The 23,954-nt window shown below is 37.1% G+C and overlaps 1 protein-coding gene across 2 annotated transcripts in view; it reads left to right on the top strand.

Moving 5' to 3' along the window:
* INTS9 (integrator complex subunit 9) overlaps positions 1 to 23,954 on the top strand; it is a 104,056-nt gene that overhangs the window by 16,684 nt on the left and 63,418 nt on the right. For both annotated transcript variants that reach the window (XM_086703789.1, XM_025921591.2), the window contains exon 2: positions 15,458 to 15,585. In XM_086703789.1, coding sequence (XP_086559915.1) covers positions 15,458 to 15,585 — 128 coding nt within the window. The remainder of the gene's footprint in view (positions 1 to 15,457; positions 15,586 to 23,954) is intronic.

Below are 23,954 nucleotides of genomic sequence, written 5' to 3'. Positions count from 1 at the left end.
GAACTAGGAGACCAGGACCTAAGCCGAAATCAAAAGTCAGAGGCTTAACTGACTGAGCTACCCAGGTGTCCCAAAAACCCTTTCCTTTACTCTGATCCCTAACATGTTAACTGGTGTGATTAGTAGGAAATTTTTTGGTTGAAAAGCCTTTTCTAGACCCCAAAACATTGCTGATTGCCTGATTTTTGTCCAGACATAAATGCATGTGAGGGACCCAGCATAAAGTGTTCAATAAATGGTAGCTGTTTTTATAAACTTCTTCACTTAATCAAAAGCAGTTTTTAAATCCATTTCTTTGAAAATCTAAAGGACTAAAAGGGGCTTGTCCCCTAATTATATCTGACACCTTCCCACTAAACAGCACAGTTTTGTCAGCATTGAAAGTCTGTTCAGTTAGGTAACACCTCTTGCCAGTTACCTACCCACGTGCCACAGGGAACTCCCTAGTGACCATGGTATCTGTGCCCTCTCCTTCACAGTTGACTTTGATGTCCACATTTGTCTGGACACTGAAGTTTGAACCAATGCATTATCTGTGGTTTGGGTTGGGGGGAGTGCACAACGTTTTTATTTTTATTTTTTTTTAATGTAATTTATTTTTTTCAACGTTTATTTATTTTTGGGACAGAGAGAGACAGAGCATGAACGGGCGAGGGGCAGAGAGAGAGGGAGACACAGAATCGGAAACAGGCTCCAGGCTCTGAGCCATCAGCCCAGAGCCCGACGCGGGGCTCGAACTCACAGACCCCGAGATCGTGACCTGGCTGAAGTCGGACGCTCAACCGACTGCGCCACCCAGGCGCCCCTAATGTAATTTATTGTCAAATTGGCTAACATACAGTGTATACAGTGTGCTTTTGGTTTTGGGATAGATTCCCATGGTTCATCGCTTACATACAACACTCAGTTCTCATCCCAACATAACATGACTAGAATAAACTAGCTTACTCTTGAATTAATGTTAAACGAATAATGATTCTCCTTGTTGATGCTGATCTTCTTAGCCACTTACTGGTGTACCATTTTATTAACCTTTTTCCTTTTTTCTCACCCATTGTCATTGCTGTGGATTTTCAGCAACTCGTATAAATTCTATTGTCCTTAACTTGCCTCTGCTTCTAAATTATTCATCCCATAAATAATACTTGTAGTTTCCATATCTCTCTCTCCCTTTTTAATGGTATCTTTACTTTTATCCATCATATTCATATGTTGCTTTTTACTAGCACTTTTATCACCCTTGCTACTTTTGTTCTTATAGGACATACTGGGTTAATAATGTTCATTAAACACCTGAGAACCAATCTCAAATAAAACAAACATTATGGAACAGAAGCATCATGTAGGCCTGTCGAGTATGATCTTTAATGCAGTTTCTTTTTGGTGGTGGTGGACCACAGCTTTTGCTTTGAAGTGTAGATATATCCATAGTGTGAAAGATTAGGTTAGAGTAGTACTTATTTTTTTAATTTATTATCATTAACTATTTCTAACTTATCTTTATATCCCATATTCCTTATTTCCTTTCCTCTAAATGCTGTTACCTGTTTGCTGTCAACCTTTTAAAATGTTGTCTCTAATAGAAACTTCTGTGGTAATTGCTCTGTATTCCCAAAGAGAAAAAAAAAATGTCTTGGTTCTTCCCCCTATCCCCCCAAAAATCTGGTTGAAATCTGGTTTTAAAAAGAATTCAAGGGGCACCTGGGTGGCCAACTTCGGCTCTGGTCATGATGTCACAGTTTATGGGTTTGAGCCCTGTGTCAGGCTCTGCTGACAGCTCAGAGCCTGGAGCCTGTCTCCGGTTCTGTGTCTCCCTCTCTCTCTGCCCCTCCCCCTCCCCCGCTCGCTCTCTCTCTCGCTCTCGCTCTCAAAAATAAACACCAAAAATAAAAATTTAAAAAGAACTCAAGAGTGTACAAGAAGCAGCTAAAGTAGAAAGTGAAAGTTGCAGTATTGTCAACCACCCTCTCCCCTGCAGTAACCACTTTTACCAGTTTGGTATATGCGCTCTGTCTTTTTTAATTACATCTATATATTTACATAAATGAGGTCATGTGCCTAGCTCTGTGAATTTCTTTACCATCAACTCTAATTACTTTGTAACATTTTAAAGTTCTGGTACCAGACAGCCAATGATGTTTGTTCCCAAGCCAACTCCTGCCTATTTTCCCTCTCTCTTTAATATTGACTGCCGGGGCGCCTGGGTGGCGCAGTCAGTTAAGCGTCCGACTTCAGCCAGGTCACGATCTCGCGGTCCGTGGGTTCGAGCCCCGCGTCGGGCTCTGGGCTGATGGCTCGGAGCCTGGAGCCTGCTTCCGATTCTGTGTCTCCCTCTCTCTCTGCCCCTCCCCTGTTCATGCTCTGTCTCTCTCTGTCCCAAAAATAAATAAACGTTGAAAAAAAATATTGACTGCCAACATTCCCACCCTTCCTGAACTTAAGTTGGGCTGTTTTCTTTCTGTGACCACTCTCCGCTGCTTTATGCATTTACTGAAGAGTCAAGTCAGAGAAGAGGATAAGCATGAAGGAGCAGCCATAAGTGTCAATTCCCCAGCTGTGTGTGTTATCTAGCCACTCTCCAACCAGAAAGTGGCTTCACTGTGTTCACCATGCATGCTGCAGATTCTCTGCTCAAATGGAAAATTATCCCTCTATCCAGCTGTGTAGTCAGCTTGACAGTGAGTATGATTGGCACATTTAACAGCTCTCCTGCAAGATAGAATCAAGATGGAAAGCGAAAGAAAGTGCAACATTACCAAATAAAATTGAGATGTATTTATAGAAATCTCTGAGTGTTGGAGAGCCTTGCCGAAAATTCTTAGCAGGGGTAATAGTTCCAAATTAGGCAAATTTGGCTCAGCGGTAACCATTTTTAACTCAAGATGGTGTGGTACAAGGTGGAGATTCTCAATAGAGTGTGCTCTCTTTCCCTGCGGCACTAAGAATCTTATACATCTCTATTGGGGCACAGAGTATCTCCTAGTGAGCTGTAACTATCCATGGCAACAAGTGTATGTACACTCAGGGGTGTTGGTTCAAAGAAAGTTCACGAGCCCTGTTAAGAGCTAGGTTCCTCATTTTTCAAAGAGGTATTTGGACTAGATGATCTTATAAATTGTGTATTATGTTTTCAGAAAGTCAATTGTAAACAACACAGTGTTATAAACACATCTTGATGACAGGTTATATAAAAGAGTGAGGGTTTGGTCCACCCAGGGAAATGATGGAATGATGAAAAGGAACATTTTTGTGTTAAGAGAGAGGTTAGAAATAATCTCATTAAGTCTCATTCATCAGGTAAAGAAATTTGAGGCCCAGAGAATTTAGGGATTTGGACTAATAACAAATTAGAGGCAAAGTTAAAAACTAATACTTTATGCCTAGAACTAATCACAGCCCAGCAATAAAATCTGACTGATTTTTTTTTTTAAGCTAAAAATAAATTTCTACTTTGGAAAACAGTTTGGTAGTTTCTTATAAAGTTAAACATTTAACCCAGAAATGTCACTATTAAGTATTTACCCAAGAGAAATGAAATTATATGCCCCTACAAAAACCTATAATGTAAATGTCTTATAACTGCTTTATTAATACTTGGCAAAAACTGGAACAGCAACCCAAATGTCCATCAGCTTGTGAATGCATAAGCCAATTCTGGTACATCCATACATTGGAATACTTTTTAGCAATAAAAGGGAATGACCTGCTGAGAGCAACAAGAAGGATGAATCTCAAAAACATTATGCTTGTAGCATATGAAATTTCGAGTTGCTCAGCCTCCTTGCCAGCTCTGGTCAGTCTTTCACTTTGACCCTTGTAGTAAAAGTGTAGTGGTATCCTATTGTGGTTTTAATTTGTATTTCTCTAAGGACTAATATTGAGCATCTTTTCATTTGAAAAGATTTGAAGTTGTAAGGATTTTATTTTATTTTATTTATTTTATTTTATTTTATTTTATTTTCTGCTTTCAAGTTCTTTATGTGAGATACGTGTTTTGCAAGTATATTCTCCCAGTCTGAGTTATCTTACATTTTCTGAAGAGTGTCTTTTGAAGAACTAAAGTTTCAAGTTTCAATTAAGTTCAATTTATAGATTTTCTGTTATGGTTCTTGTTCTGTGTCTAATCTAAAATTTTTGGCTAACCTAAAGCACAAAGATTTTCCTCTGTTTTACTAGAGTCGCCCTGTCCAGTAGAGTATCCACCAGCGGTATATGGCTATTAAACACAAAGTTGTTATTATGACTAAGGAACTGAAATTTAAAATGTATTTTAATTAAACTTTAAAGGCTGATACTCGGGGCACATAGGTAGCTTAGTCAGTTGAGCTTCGGCTCAGTCGGATGACTTCGGCTCAGGTCACAATATCCCGGTTCGTGGGTTCAATCCCCGCATCAGGCTCTGTGCTGACAGCTCAGAGCCTGGAGCCTGCTTCAGATTCTGTGTCTCCCTCTCTCTCTACCCCTCCCCTGCACACACTCTGTCTGTGTCTCTCTCTCTCTCAAAAACGAATAAATGTTAAAAAAAAATTTTAATAAAAGCTGCTAATTCAATTATTGAGAAAATTTTAAGTATGTTTGGAAGAACTTGAGTATGTGGATCTACTTTTTCAACTAAGTTTTATGAAGTCTCAGTACATACTAAGTATTTCAGATGAAAATTTATCATCTGAATTGAAATATGCTGCAAGTATAATGTTAACACTAGATTTTGGAGACTTGCTACCATAAAGTAATGTAAAAATGTCTCATTAATATTTTATATCAATTCTATGTTGAAAATTTAGAATATTGGGTTAAATGAAATATAGTACTAAAATTAATTTCACCTGTTCCTTTTACTTTCTTAATTTACCTACTAGAAAATTAAAAATTATGTATGTAGTGTGTATTGTATTTATATTGCATGTATTTCCCAGAAGTTTTTATTGTTTTATCTCTTACATTTAGTTCTATGATCCATTCCAAGTTTAAAGGCCTCTTTAACCTCAATATTTTATGATTTTTATGGAAGCTAAGAGTCCAATGAACATAAGCAAGGCTGGGAAAAAGAATTAAATTTTTTTTTTTAATCTGTAGATTTTATCATTAGGAAATATATTTTTTAATGTTAAAATGCACTCGGGTACAACTTCTCAGGGATATAGAAATGACAGTGTCAGTAGTCTTAATTAGTAGTCAGTAAGTCAGTAGTCTTAATCCCAAGCTGTCTGCCTTAGAAGTAAGCTAGCAGGGGTTAGTGGTACAACAGGAAATCAATATTGAGGGAAAAGATGACTAGAACAAATTATAGTACTTTTGTTTCTAAGATTCTTAAGTTTTTTTCCTATCCATATTAAATATGTTGCTCTTAATATAGTACACTATCATAGGTTTCCTACTAGTATATTAGTGGAAAGATTTAAAAAAGCAGTTAGAACTTGTGCTGGTTTGAGTGCACATTCAGTCTGTTATTAATTGTGTGATCTTGGGCCTTGACAGTCAAGTTAGTATCAATAACATTTATTCAGTTGTTGGGAAAGGACTAATTAAATACTGGATAGAAAATATTTGTCAGTAATTCTTATTGTTTGTGAAGGTAATTCATACAATGAAGTTTCCAGTTGCTACTCCTTTCTGAGCTGTGGTCTAATTTTATTTTTAGAATTCCTTTTCAAGTGTCAGCATTACTGTGTATTTTTATGAATATGTATATCTTATAAATATAGCCATCATATTAATATAACATTTCTGGTAATTAAATAACGCTCAACATCACTTGAAAAACTTCTTGTAAAATTATAAAGCCTTGCCAAATCTTGTTAGGGAAGTGTTTTACTAAACTTCATAAGACTAGGAAGCATCAAGGAGTTCACTGAAGGTACTAACATAATCTCAAAATTTTAGGCTAAAAATCTGGGAGTTATCTTTATTTCTTTCCTTTCCCCCTGCCCAAGGCCATATCTTGTACCATGAGACTTTTGTCATAAGGAAAACAGCACTACAGATTTTGACAATGGTAGGAAAGGTATAATTAAATAATTCTGATGTCTGCGGAAGTTTCTGGTAACAATACAGAAAAGACACCTTAGCACTTGTTACTAATATTAAATAGTTGTAAATAGTTTGCCTTTTTTAAAAAACCGGATCTCCTTGCTCCCCTTAACCCCTTTTTAAAGACATAGTTATATCTAAGGTTAAAATCACCAACCTTTGCTTTTCCTCCCTTACTACTTTCCTCAAGTTGATGTGCATCATACCTATACATGCCTTTATTAGCTTAGTATATTTAAAGTATGTGTTCAATATTATTAGTATTGCCAAATTCTTGAGAGGTACACCAATTTATACTCCATTTTTACTATATTCTCTTCAGTACTTAGCATCATTAGTCCATTTGCTCATTATCATCTTATTTTGCATTTCCCTGATTCTAGTGATTTTGAGCTTTTTATATTTACATTTATTGCCCACTCTTGTTTCCTCATTTCTGTTGGGTTTTTAAATCTTTTTTTGTTGATTTATATGAATTTTTTATACTGAATAGGTTACAAATAAAAAGCACTAGTGAAGTTATTAGCAATAACTTATTAGTTATTAGTTACTAATAACTTTATTAGTGCTTTTTTATTAACACGTGTGGGAAATATCCTCTCCCAATCTCAGGCTTGTGTTTTCACTCTGTTAATGGTGTCTTTTGAAGATTTTCATTTTACTTTATTAATTTTTTAATGTCTATTTTTGAGAGAGAAAGAGAGCAAGCGAGAGCGGGGGAGGGGCAGAGAGCGATGGAGACAGAATCTGAAGCAGGCTCCAGGCTCTGGGCTGTCAGCACAGATTCTGACGCAGGACTCAAACTCACAGACCACGAGATCATGACCTGAGCCAAAGTTGGACACTTAACCTGCTGAGCCACCCAGGCGCCCTGAAGATTTTCATTTTAAAGTACTGTAGTCAGGTTTCTTAATCTTTGTCTTATTTGTACTTTTTTGTCTCTGAAGAAAGTCTCCACTACCCTAGGGTAGTAAAGAACTTACCCTCTTTTTATTTTTCACTAAAAGTTTTAAATTTTTTGCCTTTGTACCTTAAGTATTTAAGTCATCTGGAATTAATTTTTGTGTATGGTATGAAGTAAATTTTTTCAGATGGGTTGCAAACTTCCCCAGCATTATATATTAGAAATGCCACATTTATCATATGGCAAGCCCCTGGATATGTGTGTCTGTTTGCTGGACTGTTTATTTCTATTTCATTTGTCCATTAACTATCACAGTTCAACATCCTACTGTTAATGACATTATAGTTAAGTTGTAATATCAGAAAATTTAAGTCTTCTTGACTAATCATTGGTCTTTAGTTTTTTCCTAGGTAATCTTAGCCCTTGACTCTTTGATATGATTCTTAAACTCTATAAAAAAGTAGTGAGAATTGCTATTTTTGCAAAAGTTTATTTTCCTTTCCAATTAATATTATCTCTGACAAGAGTTTTATAAAATTTTTTGGTAAAGATTTTACTTTTTTACTTTTATGGTACATTTAAATTTTTGCCATATAAATGGTATTCTAATTTTTAACTCTTATTACTTTTTTTTTTTTTTAAATTTTTTTTTTTTTTTTCCAACGTTTATTTATTTTTGGGACAGAGAGAGACAGAGCATGAACGGGCGAGGGGCAGAGAGAGAGGGAGACACAGAATCGGAAACAGGCTCCAGGCTCTGAGCCATCAGCCCAGAGCCCAACGCGGGGCTCGAACTCACGGAGCGCGAGATCGTGACCTGGCTGAAGTCGGACGCTTAACCGACTGCGCCACCCAGGCGCCCCTAACTCTTATTACTTTTTACTAATTGTTTATTGCTGGCATGTAATAGCTTAATTAAGGGGCGCCTGGGTGGCTCAGTTGGTTGGGTGTCTGACATCAGCTCAGGTCATGATCTCATGGTTTGTGAATTCGAGCCCCATGTTGGGCTCTGTGCTGACAGCTCAGAGCCTGGAGCCTGCTTCAGATTCTGTGTGTCTCTGTGTCTGCCTCTGCCCTGCTCCACCTCCTGTCTGTCTCAAAAATAAATAAACATTAAAAAAAATTTTTTAAATAAAAAATAAATAAAATAACTCAATTAATTTTGGTACTTTTTTATATCCAGCAACCTTGATGAACTCTCTTATTAGCTGTAATAGTTTGTTTTCAGAGTGTCTTTTAATCATATCAACTGGGAACAATGACTTTTTGTTTCTCCATTTCTAATCATCTTTTTTAGTTTTCTTGTCTTATTGCATTATATAGCATTTCCAGGTATAGTGTTGAATTTAAGCAGTCATAGTGAGTATCCTTGTTTTGTTCTTGACTATAAGTTTTGTGTACTTCATCATTATGATAAAGGATTTGGTTATGAACCTTTTATCAAATTAAAGAAATACCCTTCCATTTATAGTTTGCTAGGAGTTTCTGTCTAGAATCAATGTTGTGGTTTTCAAATATATTTTCTGAATCTATTGAGATTTGTTTTTTCCTATACTCGTTTATATCTGAATTATATTAATAGGTTTTCTAATGTTGTACCAGGAAGCAAAACCATTACACAAAAATTAATTGGCTAAAGGTATTTTTTTTAATATTGTATTTGAATCAGAAGCAACCAAAGTCACTTCTTTATTTCACTGCCAGGGAGAAAAGCAAACTAAACCTGTTTTCTCTTTGCTCATAGAGCTCCATAATGAATATATGACTTAGTTAAATAGACAAAGGAGAAAAAGGAAATAAATGGTGATATCATTTATAACTTATTTCATTAACACAATTGCCTATAAAAAGCAGTTCATTTATAGTGCTGTGCAATTGTCCCAAACAATATTAAAGAGCTTTTGGCATTAACTCAACCTAAAGTTATAGTTTACATTAAAGATAATGAAAAGTAATTTCAGAGCAAAACTACTTTACAGTGAAAGAATCCTAATACTTTTTTTTTTTTAACAGAAGAGAACACCCAACAAAAGAAAATTTCTGTTATAATGGATTATAGACTAATTTAATATTGTGATTTACTTGGGATCTTTGTTTTATCTTACATTAGCCAGCTAACTAATTTTCTTTGTTCTCAACTAGATTATAAATTCAGTCTATGTTCTTATCAATTCACATTGTGTCCTTTTAGAGCACATTATCTCTGCCAAAAAAAAAAAAAAAAAAACTTGTTTTTTTAAATCTCTGATGATTCTTTTTTCTCTGTGTTACATGAAATGCCATGGTGGTTAAGTGTACTCTTTCTGGATCTCACTGTCCTGCATTCGAGTCCTGATACAGCTTTTACAACTTTGGGAACATGTGCAAATTTCATAATCTCTGTGTCTCATTTTCTTCATTTGTAAGATAGGAATACACTTCCTACCTCATAACTTTCTTGAGAGGATTAAAGAAGTTAAATATAAAGTTTTTACAGAGTGCCTTACACTGCAAAAAACACCATATCAAAATAACTGTGTATATTGTTATTTTAAACAACACTAGGAAGTAGAAGAACATATCTGATATTTTGGTCAATGATTCTTTCTGCAGAAGACAGCCAATTCTCTAAAATTCATTTTGCTATGACCAAATTGCCAAGTGTACCAAATGCACTAATTTGTTAAATTTTCTGGTTTTGTTTTATGAAGTTTACAGTAATTCATACTGCTTTTGAAGATTTCTGTGAGGTTAATTTGGCCAGTTGTCATTTTGCCTTCATAGCAGCTTTTGAAAGTATTAGAACTGCTGAAACCTGAGGTCGTGATGTGAGTCTTGTTAGTAATAGATGTAATATTCAGAAACACGTATTTCAAACACGTATTTCACGGTCAGTAATCTGAAACCTCCAAAGGGCTATGTGCCTAAGTGAAAGAACTAGAAAAGTATCATTCACTTGCTCAAGAAGTCAATAAGGAAGATGGTCTCTGCAAGGAGCTTGAGCCAATTGCTTTGAGAGTGTTGGAAGTCTGATTTATATAATGTTAACCACTTAATGGACTGAGCCACATAGGCGCCCTTGCCTGAGTGCATATTGTAATCAGCTGTACATTTAACAGCAGAAATTTCTAAAATGTAACAGAACAATAAAACTGAGAACATAAGTACAAATTGAAAAGCAGGGGAGCCTGGGTGGCTCAGTCAATTGATCATCCGACTTTGGCTCAAGTCATGATCTCATGGTTTCGTAGGTTTGAGCCCTGTGTCGGGCTCTGTGCTGACAGCTTGGAGCCTGGAGCCTGCTTCAGATTCTGTGTTTCTGTGTTTCCCTCTCTCTCTGTCCCTCCCCCGCTCATGCTCTCTCTCTGTCTCTCAAAAATAAATAATTTTTTAAAAAGTTAAAAAAAATTGAAAAGCAAAATATACTTAACATTATTGATAATTGAATAGTTGCTTATGTACTAAAGAAAAATATTAAAAAAAAATTTTTTTTTACATTTATTTATTTTTGAGAGACAGAGCACAAGTGGGGGAGGGGCAGAGGGAGAATGAAACATAGAATCCGAAGCAGGCTCCAGGCTCTGAGCTGTCAGCACAGAGCCCAACCCGGGGCTCAAACTCAAAACCATGAGATCATGACCTGAGCTGAAGTCGGAGGCCTAACCGACTAAGCCACCCAGGCGCCCCTAAGGGAAAATATTTTAAATTGTAAAGGAAGAAAAAATAAAATTAATAGAAGAAAAAAACACTGCATTGCTCCTGGCTTGAGAAATGTTATTGTATAATAAAAATGGCAGCATTCTGTAAATTCACATATAGATTGAATGAAGTAGCCTCCATTAACATCTTTGGGGAACATGAGTCTTTAGAAGTCTAGTCATTCTAATTTACTTGAAAATATTACAAAATATAAATGTTATAGCATTGGTATTAAAAATGAAAAACAAGACCAGGGAATAGAACAGAGGCTTCAAAAATATAACATATTACAGGGGCGCCTGGGTGGCTCAGTTGGTTAAGCGGTCGACTTTGGCTCAGGTCATGATCTCGCAGTCCGTGAGTTTGAGCCCCGCATTGGGCTCTGTGCTGACAGCTCAGAGCCTGGAGCCTGTTTCAGATTCTGTGTCTCCCTCTCTGTGACCCTCCCCTGTTCATGCTCTGTCTCTCCCTGTCTCAAAAATAAATAAAACATTTTAAAAAATTTTTAAAAATATATATATATATAACATATTACAGAACTTGGAGGTGTAACTTACAAACCAAGAATAACTTAAAGGTGAAAGGAATCACCTTTAATGAATTTTGCTAGGACCCTGAGGAAAATGGACTTAGGTTTTTGTCCCTGTTGTGGATAAGAGATCAATTTAGGACTATTTACAAAAATCTATTTTCAGAGATGAGTTAGGTTTGTCACCATAATAGCTATTCTTCTGAAATGTGTCAATATCAGAAGGAAAGCAGCAAAGGCAGAATAAGGATAGTTGTTAAACATATCCAAGTTGAGTAATAGGAGTTTATTATACTAGTTTTGCTTACTTGTATATTTGGGATTTTCCATAATAATTTTTTTAATGAAAGTAAAAAAAAATGGGAAAGATATATAGTGTGTATAACTGATAAAATTTTTATCCAAAAATATAAACAACGTTTATATATGTTAAACATATATGTTCTATAACCACATTCTATTTATTCAGTGGAAAAAAGGGATCAACAGGCAGACAATGAAGTATTGATAATAAATCATTACACAGAAAAACCTGCAGCTTTGGTATTAGTTAGAAATAAAATTAACATGAAAGCATTGGTGTGTGTTTATTAAGGTAGAAAAAAAATTGTGAAACCTTATGTTGGCTAGAATATTCACTTATGTACTTGGTAGTGACTGTATCTAACTAGAGGGAAAACTAGCAATAGACGGTATTTATAAAATTGTTCACTCACTGTACCTACTCTTCTGGGATAACAAGTACCTAAGACATTAGTGAATGCTACTATAGAATAGAATTTCTTCTCTAAAACGCTGTCGATTTAGGTGGCCCCCCAAATTAAGTGGCCTTTTCAGTCCCTTAATGGTTCTATAACTAGCAGTAAACACACTCTGTGGGTCAGGCACTGTTTCCATTCATTTAGACCTCACAACTTGAGGGTAGTGTCTATCTGCATCTTACAGATGGATTCAGTCTTTGCAAAATGAAGTGATTTTCCGCAAATCACGTGTTAATAATGAGCTCAACCAGGATCTGAGCCCAAGCAGTCTTATTTCAGACCCCCTGCTTTAAATCATTTCTCCAAACTCCCTCTCAGAATTAAAACCTTGTATCAAGTAGTTGACTTTCCTTTTGAGGGCCATGTAATTGCTTTAAGATGGCTACTATTAACATTCAGCTTCATTTTAGTATAGCTTCTAGATGGTTTTGACCATAATGCTGATGGGAATAAGCAGTGAAACAGATCTTCTGATATATAACTGATGTCATTGTAAATAGGTACGGCCTTTTTTGGAAAGCATTTTGGCAGCATATTTCAAGAGCCATAAAATGTTCACATTTTTTGACCTAGTTAATGCCATTTCTGGGAATCCTCTAAAGAAATAGTCTAATATGGAAAAAGCCATAAGCACTACAGTGATCACCACAGCCATGTTTGTAATAGAGCAACTGGAAGCAACCCTGAATGTTCATCAGTAGAGGAATGATTAAACACACCATGGTATATTTACTTAGGCAGCCAATAAAAATGAAGTGTGATGCAGCACAAAGAAAACAGGCATCTTGAGTTGTCAAAGTAGCACACAGCAGTATGTTTACAAAAATTACATTCTTTACAAATATGAAGAAAAGATGGAATAGAAAACTGTGTGTAATATTTTTTCTTTCTGCTGTTTTTCAAGCTTTTTGTAATATAAATTTATTCCTAACCTTAAGATTTAAATCACATGATTACCTAGTGTTTTTGTGTATTCGTCTCCTAACCCTCACTAGATTATAACAACTGCTTGATTATAAGCTGTGTGGTTGCAGGCTGCGTGTTAAAAAACATGCAGAGAGCATCACTGGACACAGGCAGACTTCAAGAACCTTGCAGGTGCTTCATTTACTGGTTGCATGAACCTCGGCCAGTCACTCTGTCTCAGCTGACTCATTTGACCCATGAAGTGAGCAGTGCAGTTTGCAAAGCATGACTAGAGTCTTTGGAGTCAGGGGACCTTACTGTGTGTGTCTTTGGCTCTTAGACAAGTAGCTCAAACTTTGTAAAGCTCAATTTCCTCATCCATAAAAATGGAGCTAGTGAGATCAAGGTCTGGCACTCCTTTAGTAGATGCTCTGAAAATGTTCCTTCCATTCAATTATAGCCCTTATAAAGTGTTCCTCACCTTTCTCTTTGCATGACAAGAGCAAATATAAAGTCTTTCAGCTAACTTCTTTTGTCTGAAATCTTTTGAGCAGCAGCTTTTACACGTCAGTCTTCTAGAGTAACTTGTTATCTGTAATTTAGAGTTAAGGATGAAGGAAGAAAAGATTTTGTCATTCAGTATGGCCAGCAAACTTTTCAGTTTTGTTGTAATCCTTTTCTTATCTGATTATAAAAAAAAGTAAGTGGCCATTGTTGAACATGTGAAAAACGTGGAATCCTGGAAGAAGAAAGCTATGCGATAATCTTCCCACCAAGAAATAACCATTATACATTTCATTTTATTTCTTCTTAATTTTTTCTAAATATGACTTTTTTTTTTTTTTTAAGTAGAACTATAGGAAAGCTCTCATTGGATCGTTTGTATGTTTGGGGCAAGTTTATTATGACGTTTTCTCTTTGCTTTGAGGTAGTGTACCTTTTTGTATTTTAATATTCATTTTTGAGAGGGAGACAGCACGAGTAGGGGAGGGGCAGAGAGAGAAGGAGACACAGAATCTGAAGCAGGCTCCATGGTCTGAGCTGTCAGCACAGAGCCCAATGCAGGGCGTGAACCCACAAACGACAAGATCATGACCTGAGCCGAAGTCAGACACTTAACTGACTGAGCCACTCAAGCACCCCAAGATAGTTTACCTTTAACAAGTAATTCTTATACAGAGATAAAGACCAAACTAGCAATAGGGAACCAGATGGAGGATGGGGTAAGGATAGCTCTGTCTTAATTAGTAGGACAATTTTTTCTGTAATTCTGATACCTGTCAAAGAATGTACTTATGTAAAGTATAATTACCCGAATCATACTTCCTGGACTTTTTTAGGACAATTACAATTTTAAATAACTTGTGATATTTTCATTGCAGGTTATCTTGTACCATTTCAGACCATGAGTTGTGAAGTTTGGTCTGGAAAATATAATCACCAGACATAAACTTGGAATAAAAAAAAAAAAAAAAGCTTGCAGAATAACCACAATTTCTTGGCTCTTGTCCTTATCATTTTTAGAACATGCAGTTTTAAAAAATCGTCAGTCCCTGTAACATCCTCTGGAGAAAAGGGGGAAATTTATCCAGTGACAGAACCAACAGAGCAGCAAATACCTAGAAAGGCAGCCTGACCTACTGTGTCTGTGCAGGGCCAGGCATTGATGCCACATTACCCTGACTTGTGTTGAGCTTATACTGAAATCAGAAAGAGAGAATGTTACTTGTTGAGGGATTAAGAACGTTGATCCTTCCATTTCTGGGCTTTGCTGTTCAAGGCAGGCTTCTCCGGAATGACTTTAAAGGTGGGGGGAAAGGTGTTTTCCTTCTTCCATTTCTTTTCTTCACAGCAGTAGTAGAATTATGAAAGGTGACAGGGTACATCCTATATAAATAATTTTCATTGTGGCATATCTGTCATCCCCATTACATCGAGGAAGACATGAGAAATGTTTGAGGTCAGTGTATTGTCTTGCCTCATCACTCTCCTTGGAATATGCCACTGTGGCTTGTGCCCTTTTCACTTTTGAGGTCTGCTTCCACAGGCAAGAGACTGTTGATTGGTTGGGAGTAGGTGCCCCTCACTCCTGCTTTAGAATCTGCACATCAGGACAGTCACTTGTCCTTTTGAGTCTTGTCTTCTGACAAGGAAGGGCCATAACTCCTTACTGATACTTGCTTGTTAACCCTTCCCAGTCATTTCCTCTTTGAGGAAAATCACTTATTTATGGGAGAAAACCTAACCTATAGTACAGTTTGAGAATCCAGATTAGAATTTAATGGACCTCCACAGCGTTAGGCAGTAGTTAGGTGCAGTGGGATAGTAGAGATTTGGAAGTGTCGTGTGGGAGTGGGACAGATAACTATAGCCTGTAAACCTTCTACTTGGAATAACTTTGGTCTCTTCAAAACTGTGTTTGCCTGAGATGGAACTTGGTACTCTGTGAAAAATGATGACCTGAGATTTTTGAGCTTCTGAGGGAAGTGGTACCCAGAGCTGTAAAAGGGAGGAAGCTGCATAGAAAGTTAGCTGAATCTACATGCTATTCTTATGAGAGAAAATGATCAGTTCTACTTAATTCACTATATCACTTCTTAGATTTTTTCTATAACTGATTATTGATAAAAGTGATTTTATTTCTTTCAGTATTGCCTGTCAGGGCACCCAACCTTACCGTGCAATGTGCTCAAATTCAAATCAACTACTATTATGTTGGACTGTGGACTGGACATGACTTCCACTCTCAATTTCCTTCCTTTGCCACTTGTTCAAAGGTATGTGCTGCTGCATCTGAGACAAAATGAGATTTTGTTTTTCGAAAAATGGTACCGATTAGCATAAAGATTACTAGTACCTTGTGTGTTGTCCTTAGTTTACTTTGTTCCCTAAAAATGTTCTTTATCAGAATCATTTCCTTTGGCTGGGATGATGGAAAGTGTTGTATTGATTTATTGATTGACTTCTTTATTATAACTTCTGAGCTTCTGTAAAATGTTCCTGCAACTGCTCTATGCAAGTGAGGTCATGTATATTTCATCTTTCTTGCTAATTCATATAAGAGCTGATAAATGGTCAGCTGATGAGCCCAAGAATTGAATTTTAGAACCATTTAACTGCCTTTGCAGCGACTTGACATCATAGAGCCTGACATTTCTTTTTGATAGGTATCTATGGATTATATTCATAATTGTCAGCTGTAGATATCATAGAATCATATATGAAGCCACAGTCCTTGTCTTAAAGCAGATATCTCAAGACTATAGTCACCACTGTTTACTCTTACTAATACTTTGTCATGGAAATCGGCTTCCCAGTCTGCTGTTATTTGGAAGCAGCAATTTATAAGAGAAGTGGGTAACTTATATAAGCAAATATACTCCCAGTAATAAAAAGTGGTATCACATAGGAGAGACAGAAAAGCTATCTAAAACAGATTTAAGAGCTTAAAAGCATAGCAGCCTAGGTAAACCATCTAATATACCTCATTCCTGAAAATATCACCGTATGCAGTGATTATTCATAATGATAATCTCCTGAACCATCTAGAAAAAGTATAATTAAAAATCCATCTTGGGTTTTGTTTTTGTTTTTTTGTTTTTTTGAGACAAGGAATACCAATAAGGTAAAGGGGACAGAGATAATTCCAGATTACATTTTGTGTAAAGCTGATAAAATTCAGTTATAATCACACCTAAAACTTAGAAATACATTTATTATCCACAGATACTATCTATCTATCTATCTATCTATCTATATATATATATATATTTACAACTGTTTCAGAAATTGTAGGTATCACGTATATTTCTGTACAAAAGTGACTGACAAGTTATTTCATACTAAAATAGCCTGATATTATTGTCTGTTTATCCCCCAAACATTACAGTGTCCATTTGTTTGTTGTTTATTAAGAATCTGCACTGGACTGGAGCAGGTGATACAGATCTAAACAAGACCACTTTCTTTTTCTCGTGGAGCTTACATTGTGTTGGAGAGAAAGTATTCCACAGTTGAAAATTTCATTATACTTGTGTTAAGAGAACAACTATACACTTGTGATAATTACTAAAAAAACAAAATATAAGTACTATGAGAGTTTCCAAGAGGCGGCCTCTATGCACTGCGAAGTCATGAATTATCTAGGTGCTCCAGTCCTGAATTGGGCAATTTTAGCTACATATTTTCCCTTTCGTGTTCACTTTTGTCTTTACCTAATTCTGTGTTCTCATAGCCCTGGCTCAGCATTGGAATCCACTTCTATTCTCTCTTCCCCTTTGTCATTGTTCTTCTCTCAGAGGGAAGTTATACTAGAGGGATGATTGGCAACCCATACGTAGTTCCTTAAAAAAAAAAAAAGTGTTTTCTGTTGCTCAGGCCAGAAACCTTAGAGATACAGTTGGCCAAAATAGTATCCCCAGTCCCTCCCTAGCCCTTCGTCCTGCTTTATTTTTCTTCATAGCACTTGTCCTTACATTATATATACATATTTAGTTTATATGTTGTCTGTCTTCTCCACTAAAAGTTTTGTAAGGGCTGGGATCTTTTTGTTCACCACTGAATCCCCCTTGCCTAAAATACTTCTTGGCACGTAGTAGCTACTCAGTATAAGATTTGTCCTATGAGTGAATCTTCTCTGGATTCCTGCCCTCTTGAAGTGTGATTTCATTATTCATTATAATCTTTTCTTTATCTTGAACCTTCCCATCTTGATTCAGTTCTTCCCATTTAATTATGCTCAATTACTTCTAACTTAATATTTAAAAAAACCTTTTTTAACCTACTCTCGACTCCACTTTCCGTTTCAGCATTACTAACTCCTCTCTAGTCTATGTGCCCACACCACCTACCAGAACACCTCTCACTAGAATCACAAATGACAGTTCTCATCCCCACTTGGCCATTCAGCATTGTTCTCCTCCATCATAATGCATTCCTGGTTCTCCTCTTCTCTAACTCTTCCTCTTCTATCTACCTTGGAGATTCATCTTTTTTTGACTGACAATCATATATCAGAATTCTTCAATATCCAGTACTTAGCCATCAGAGTATCCACCAAGGAAATTTCCTAAATGCTCAGGGCTTTGATTACCATCTAAACAATAACCTACAAATGTGTATCTTTAGTTAGTAATCCTCTTCTGAGTTCCAGATTCATAAACCCAAAATGCCTACTGAGTTTCTCTCCTTGGATGTGGCTTTGGAGGTACTTCAAAACTCAGCATGCCCCAAGCTCAGCTCATGAATTGATGGTTCAGAAGAGAAGACCCTCCCAGACCTGGTTATCCCCCACAGTACCCTATCTTAATGACTGGCATGCTGTTCTGAAAGCCAGAAAACTGGGAGTTAACTTAGATATGCCACTATTTCTCATTCCCCGTATCCAGTCTTTCATGAAGCCTTGTTAGTTTTACCTTCTCAAACAGTTTTTTTGAATCCAGTTACTTCTCTTTAAGTTCTGCTGCAGGTGTTATCGTATTTTACAGGCATTACTGCCAAGGCCTCCTCATCAGTGTCTTCAGTTCTGATCTTGCCCTTTTCTGAATCCAGAGCCATTTTTGTGTAACTTTTTCATTTTGAAATCACTTCAGATTTACAGAAAAGTTGCAAGAATAGTACAAACATCTCCCAGTTACTCTTGTTAACATTTTATCATATGTACTTTTATAATTTTCTGATTATACATATGCATACAACTTTTTCTGACCCATTTGAAAGATACAGACAGGATGCTCCTTTACCACCTAAATACTTGAGGCCTATTTTCTAGGAAAAAGGAAATTATTTTACATAACCACAATACAATAATCAAAATCAGGAAACTCACACTGGCACTATGCTAGTATCTAAGCTGTCTACCTTCTTCGTATTTCCCAAGTTACACCAATTCATATTTCAGTGTAATGCCTTTTATAGCAAAAAAGAAGAATAACAGTAGTGTTCCAGGATCCAGTGCAGATCACACATTTCATTTAGTTGTTTTGTCTTCAGTCTCCATTAATCTGGAAGAGTTTTGCAGTCTATCTTTATGACCTTGCCATTTTTAGGAGTACGGGCTAATTATTTTATGTAATGTCTTTCAGTTTGGATTTGTCTAATACCTCTGCATGATTAGGTTAGGATTATTTTGATAGAAATACCACACAAATGGTGGTATATGTTATCAGAATGCACATAATATCAATTTTCTTCAACATTGTCTTGTAGAAATATACATCTAGTCTTGTCTCTCACCTGTTTAAAACGTTTCACTGGTTTTCATCGCTCTTAGGATAAATACCAAGTTCATCTTGGTATATTACAGTTTATGCCTACCCCTCTAGTATCTTACTTTTTATTTCCTTTTAGTTTCAAAGAAATCATATTTCTTGCCTGGGAGCAGTCACACTCATTTTTTCCGTCAGTCGTAAAGGCTCTTCTCCCCCAGCCCCATCCTGCTTTCCCTGAGCTACTTCACAGAAGCTCGTGTTTCAGGTCATTTATGACTTCAGTTTCTATATAAGAAGGACATAAAGATGGTATTCCGGTCAGGTGAAGGGGACAGAGTGTGTGGGCCTCTTCTTGAAGTTTCATTTGAATAACCTTCTATGTAAGATGTCCATGCCAAAGGCTGGTGAGAATTACTGGAGGAAAATATGGGTCTTGTCTTTCTCTGTTCCCTCCAACCCTGTCCTTTGGCCCAGTTTCCCCTTGAATCTAGGACTGTCCAGATCTCAGCTCAGTCATCAGACCCAGAGAAGTCTTTTGATGCTGCCTAGACCAGTCTCTCTTTAGGGAATTTTGTACCATCCTGCATCATCATTTTTAGTATCTTCTTCTCTATTTGTGTGATTACTTGTAATGTCTGTCTTCCCTGCTAACTTGGGGACAGGTATGTTTTGTTCACCGTCATATCACCAGCATGCCTGACACATAAATATTCATTAATGAATGAGTGAAGATGAACAATACTCCTACAGTACTACACCAAATATTGAAGTTCTTCCCTCCATGTTCCCTTTTTTATGGAAACACTTCCTCCACCCTCACCTCCTAACTCCTATTCCCAGCTCTTCCACAACACCACATGCTGTCAAAGGTGCCCTTCCTATGTGAACCTGTAACACTTCTGCTTACCCCATCATGCTTTTATTTTATTCTGTTTAATTACTGTTTACCATCTCGCTTTACTAAAGTGCAAACTCCTAAAACTCAAGGTTTATTTTGAACTGTCATTACATTACAGTACATTGTTATGTGCACTTTGTATACTTGGCTCAGAGTAAGCTTTTATTAAATATTATTTGAATGAATGAATGTAGTCATGCCTCTTAGATTATTTTCTGACTATAAAAGTAATACATTTCAAAATAGGCATTTGGAAAAATGAAAAGTATAAGGGGAAAATGAATTGCATACCATGTTCATTCTAACTTTTGCTGTTTTGTTAGGTAACAGGTTACTTTTAAAATTTTTTTTTTTTTCAACGTTTATTTATTTATGGGACAGACAGAGACAGAGCATGAACGGGGGAGGGGCAGAGAGAGAGGGAGACACAGAATCGGAAACAGGCTCCAGGCTCCGAGCCATCAGCCCAGAGCCCGACGCGGGGCTCGAACTCACAGACCATGAGATCGTGACCTGGCTGAAGTCGGACGCTTAACCGACTGCGCCACCCAGGCGCCCCGGTAACAGGTTACTTTTAAATGCCTTGGGTTATTTATTTACTTATGGGAATATTTTACCTAATTTTTATACTTAAAAAAATATTTATTTTGAGAGAGAGAATGAGCGGGAGAGGGTAGAGAGAGAAGGAGAATCCCAAGCAGGCTCTGTGCTGCCAGCACAGGGCCCAACATGAGACCCAATCCCACGATCATGACATGAGCCAAAATCAAGAGTCAGACACTTAACCGACTGAGCCACCCAGACACCCTGATAATATTTTACTTATTTAAAAAAAAATTAAATAAACAGGGGAAGGGGATTAAGAGGCATAGACTTCCAGTTATTAAGTAAATAAGTCACAGAGACGAAAAGGACAGTCATTAATATTGTAATGTATGGTAATCTGGTGACCACAGTTCTCATGGTGAGCATTTAGTAATATGTAGAATTGTCAGATTAATATATTGTACACCTAAATCTAATTTAATGCTGTCATGGGGCGCCTGGGTGGCGCAGTCGGTTAAGCGTCCGACTTCAGCCAGGTCACGATCTCACGGTCCGTGAGTTCGAGCCCCGCGTCGGGCTCTGGGCTGATGGCTCAGAGCCTGGAGCCTGTTTCCGATTCTGTGTCTCCCTCTCTCTCTGCCCCTCGCCTGTTCATGCTCTGTCTCTCTCTGTCCCAAAAAAATAAATAAACGTTGAAAAAAAAAAAATTTTAATTTAATGCTGTCAGTCAGTAATATAAAATACTGAAAAAGATCTTGTATACATGTTTTTTCTCGACTATAATATTTTTAATGGCATTCTTTTCTAAGAAATTATTAAATAGGGGATGCAAAGATGTGTTAATCTATAATCATAATTTATCTAATATCTTCACCTCTCATATTTTATTAAGGTATATTTCTATGGAGACACTTCTTTTTCCTTGCTTTAAAAAACTCAGGGGGTGCCTGGGTGGCTCAGTCGGTTGAGCGTCCGACTTCGGCTCAGGTCATGATCTCACAGTTTGTGGGTTCGAGCCCCACATCAGGCTCTGTGCTGACTGCTTGCTTAGAGCCTGGAGCCTGCTTCAGTTTCTGTGTCTCCTTCTCTCTCTGCCCCTCCCCCGCTCACGCTTTGTCTCACTCTGTTTCTCAAAAATAAATAAATGTAAAAAAAAATTTTTTTTTTAAAACTTAGGGGCCCCTGGGTGGCTCAGTCAGCTGAATGTCCAGCTCTCAATTTCAGCTTAGGTCGTGATCCCAGGGTGGTGGGATGGAGCCCTGTGTCAGGCTCCCCGCTGTGTGTGAAGCCTGCTTAAGATTTTTTCTCTCCCTCTCCACTAGTCCCTCCCCCACTTGTGCACATAACTAACTAACTGATACAAATTCTGTAATCATTAAGAGCAAAGTGCTAAGTCCCTTCCCTTTTGGTAGCTTAAAGTGTACTGACTCTTTATGATTTAGTCATTAACTGAGTGGAACTCAGTAAGTAAATATTTTCATCTCTGTAGTCAGCATCCCTTTGCCGTTTGGTGACACGTCTGTGGCCCTCATTTTTGGCACTATTGTTATAACATGGCCATGCTCTTTGAGCAGTCATTCCCATTTACTGGCAATTTCTCAAATCCAGAATAACCACAGGTGTTTTATAGAAGGCTTTGATGTGTAAAAAAAGTATTTAGCAAGAGTTAAAACTATAGGATCTTAGGAGCACCTGGCTGGCTCAGTTGGTAGAGTATGTGACTCTTGATCTTGGGGCTGGCTGTAAGTTCAAGTCCCACATTGGTAGAGATTACTTAAAAATAAAATCTTAAAAAAAAAAAAAAAAGGTTGGGGGGGGTACCTGGGTGGCTCAGTCAGTTATGGGTCTGACTCTTGATTTCAGCTCAGGTCATGATCTGACTGTTCATGAGATCACACCCCATGTCAAACTCTGCGCTGACAACATGGAGCCTGCTTGGTATTCCCTCTCTCCTCTCGCTGTATCTCTCCCCGACTTGTGTTTTTTCTCTCTTGCTCCCTCTCAAAATAATAAACATTAAAAAAAAAAAAAGTACAGTATCTGAAAATTTTACTTTTTAAAAAAGTTATTTTTGGGCTCCTGGGTGGCTCAGTTGGTTGAGTGTCTAGTTCTTGATTTCAGCTCAGGTCATGATCCCAGGTTCATGGGATTGAGCCTTGTGTCAGGCTCCATTGTAAGTGTGGAGCCTGCTTAAGGTTCTCTCTGTCTCTGTCTCTCTGTCTCACTCTCTCACTCCCCCTCCCCCTCCCCCTCCCTTCCTCCCTCCACCCCTTTCTGGCTTTTGTACTCTCTTGCTTGCTCTCTTGCTCCCTCTCTCGCTCTCTAAATAAGCAAACAAACAAATTTCTCTGATAAGCAGTGTACCATTCTGATCATTTGTTGAAGACAACTAACTGAATCAGTTATCTGTAATTTGAAGGCTGATTGCTGTGTGTCTGATGGGAAACAGAATGCATGTCCTATGATTCAGTTCACTTTTAAAGGGAAGTGAATATTTACAACCTTCCTTTAGAGAGCTAGCATGCACAGAATGAGAACAGTATTCACACTATTTTGTCATTACATTTTTATCTGAATGCTTGGTTTTTTTAATCTGACCTGGCAGTCAATGTATTTTTCAAGAAATAAGTCTATAAGTGAAGACACACGTGACTTTGAAACGAGATGGGAATTAAAGAGCTAATGATAGAATATTTTTCTGTGAGGTTAGTGCAGAAAACTCCCAGAGTTTAAAAAACAAGTTTATCAGGTATAACTTATATGACCCAAACTTACTCTGCTAGTAGTAATTTTCATTCCCAAGTATGAAATCAAAATTCTCACTTTTTGGTAAATCAAAGCAAAATGTAAACAGAATGTAGTCAAAACGTATGTGGGACTTCCTAGTCTTTACATTCTCACACCTTCTCTGTAAGTTTTGAATTACTTCAAAATTAATATTTATCCCCCAAATTCCTATTGTTTTCTAAAATTAGATGCATGTGTATTTTTATTCAGGCTTTTAGCCTTTCCTAGAAGATTGGAAAATATTCACAATATTTATGTTTCTTATTTTCATTCTCTTTCACCTAATTACAAAGTCAGAATTTGATAAACCTATTTGGCAAGAGGCAAGGGACTGTATATTAATTTGGTTTCTGATTATAGTCTTTTAGTCCCACACTGTTACCTTGCCCTTAATTTTTACTTTACAGACTAATTTTGTGAGGAGGCGCTAAAATCCTGTTGCCACCCAACTTGTACTCCCAACGTGCTTTTCTTCACCTAACACCTTGATCATTAAGTTCTTCTTTTAACCAGCATATTTCTCCCTAAGGTATTTGCATTTTCAGCCTTCAGCATAATTCTGCTAGTCAACTGATAGCACACAGTTAAATCCTGAGATTGCCAGAAGTGCATGATTTCTGAATCTAGACTTTCTTAGTGTATCCTACACGTGAAACGAGCCTCACCTCCTAGAAATTATTCACCTATGCTGTCATTTTGTAACACT

Source organism: Puma concolor, chromosome B1 (genome assembly GCF_028749965.1).
Source record: "Puma concolor isolate L17-30 chromosome B1, mPumCon1.1.hap2, whole genome shotgun sequence".
NCBI lineage: Eukaryota > Metazoa > Chordata > Mammalia > Carnivora > Felidae > Puma > Puma concolor.
This window is presented reverse-complemented; position numbering and strand designations above follow the sequence as displayed.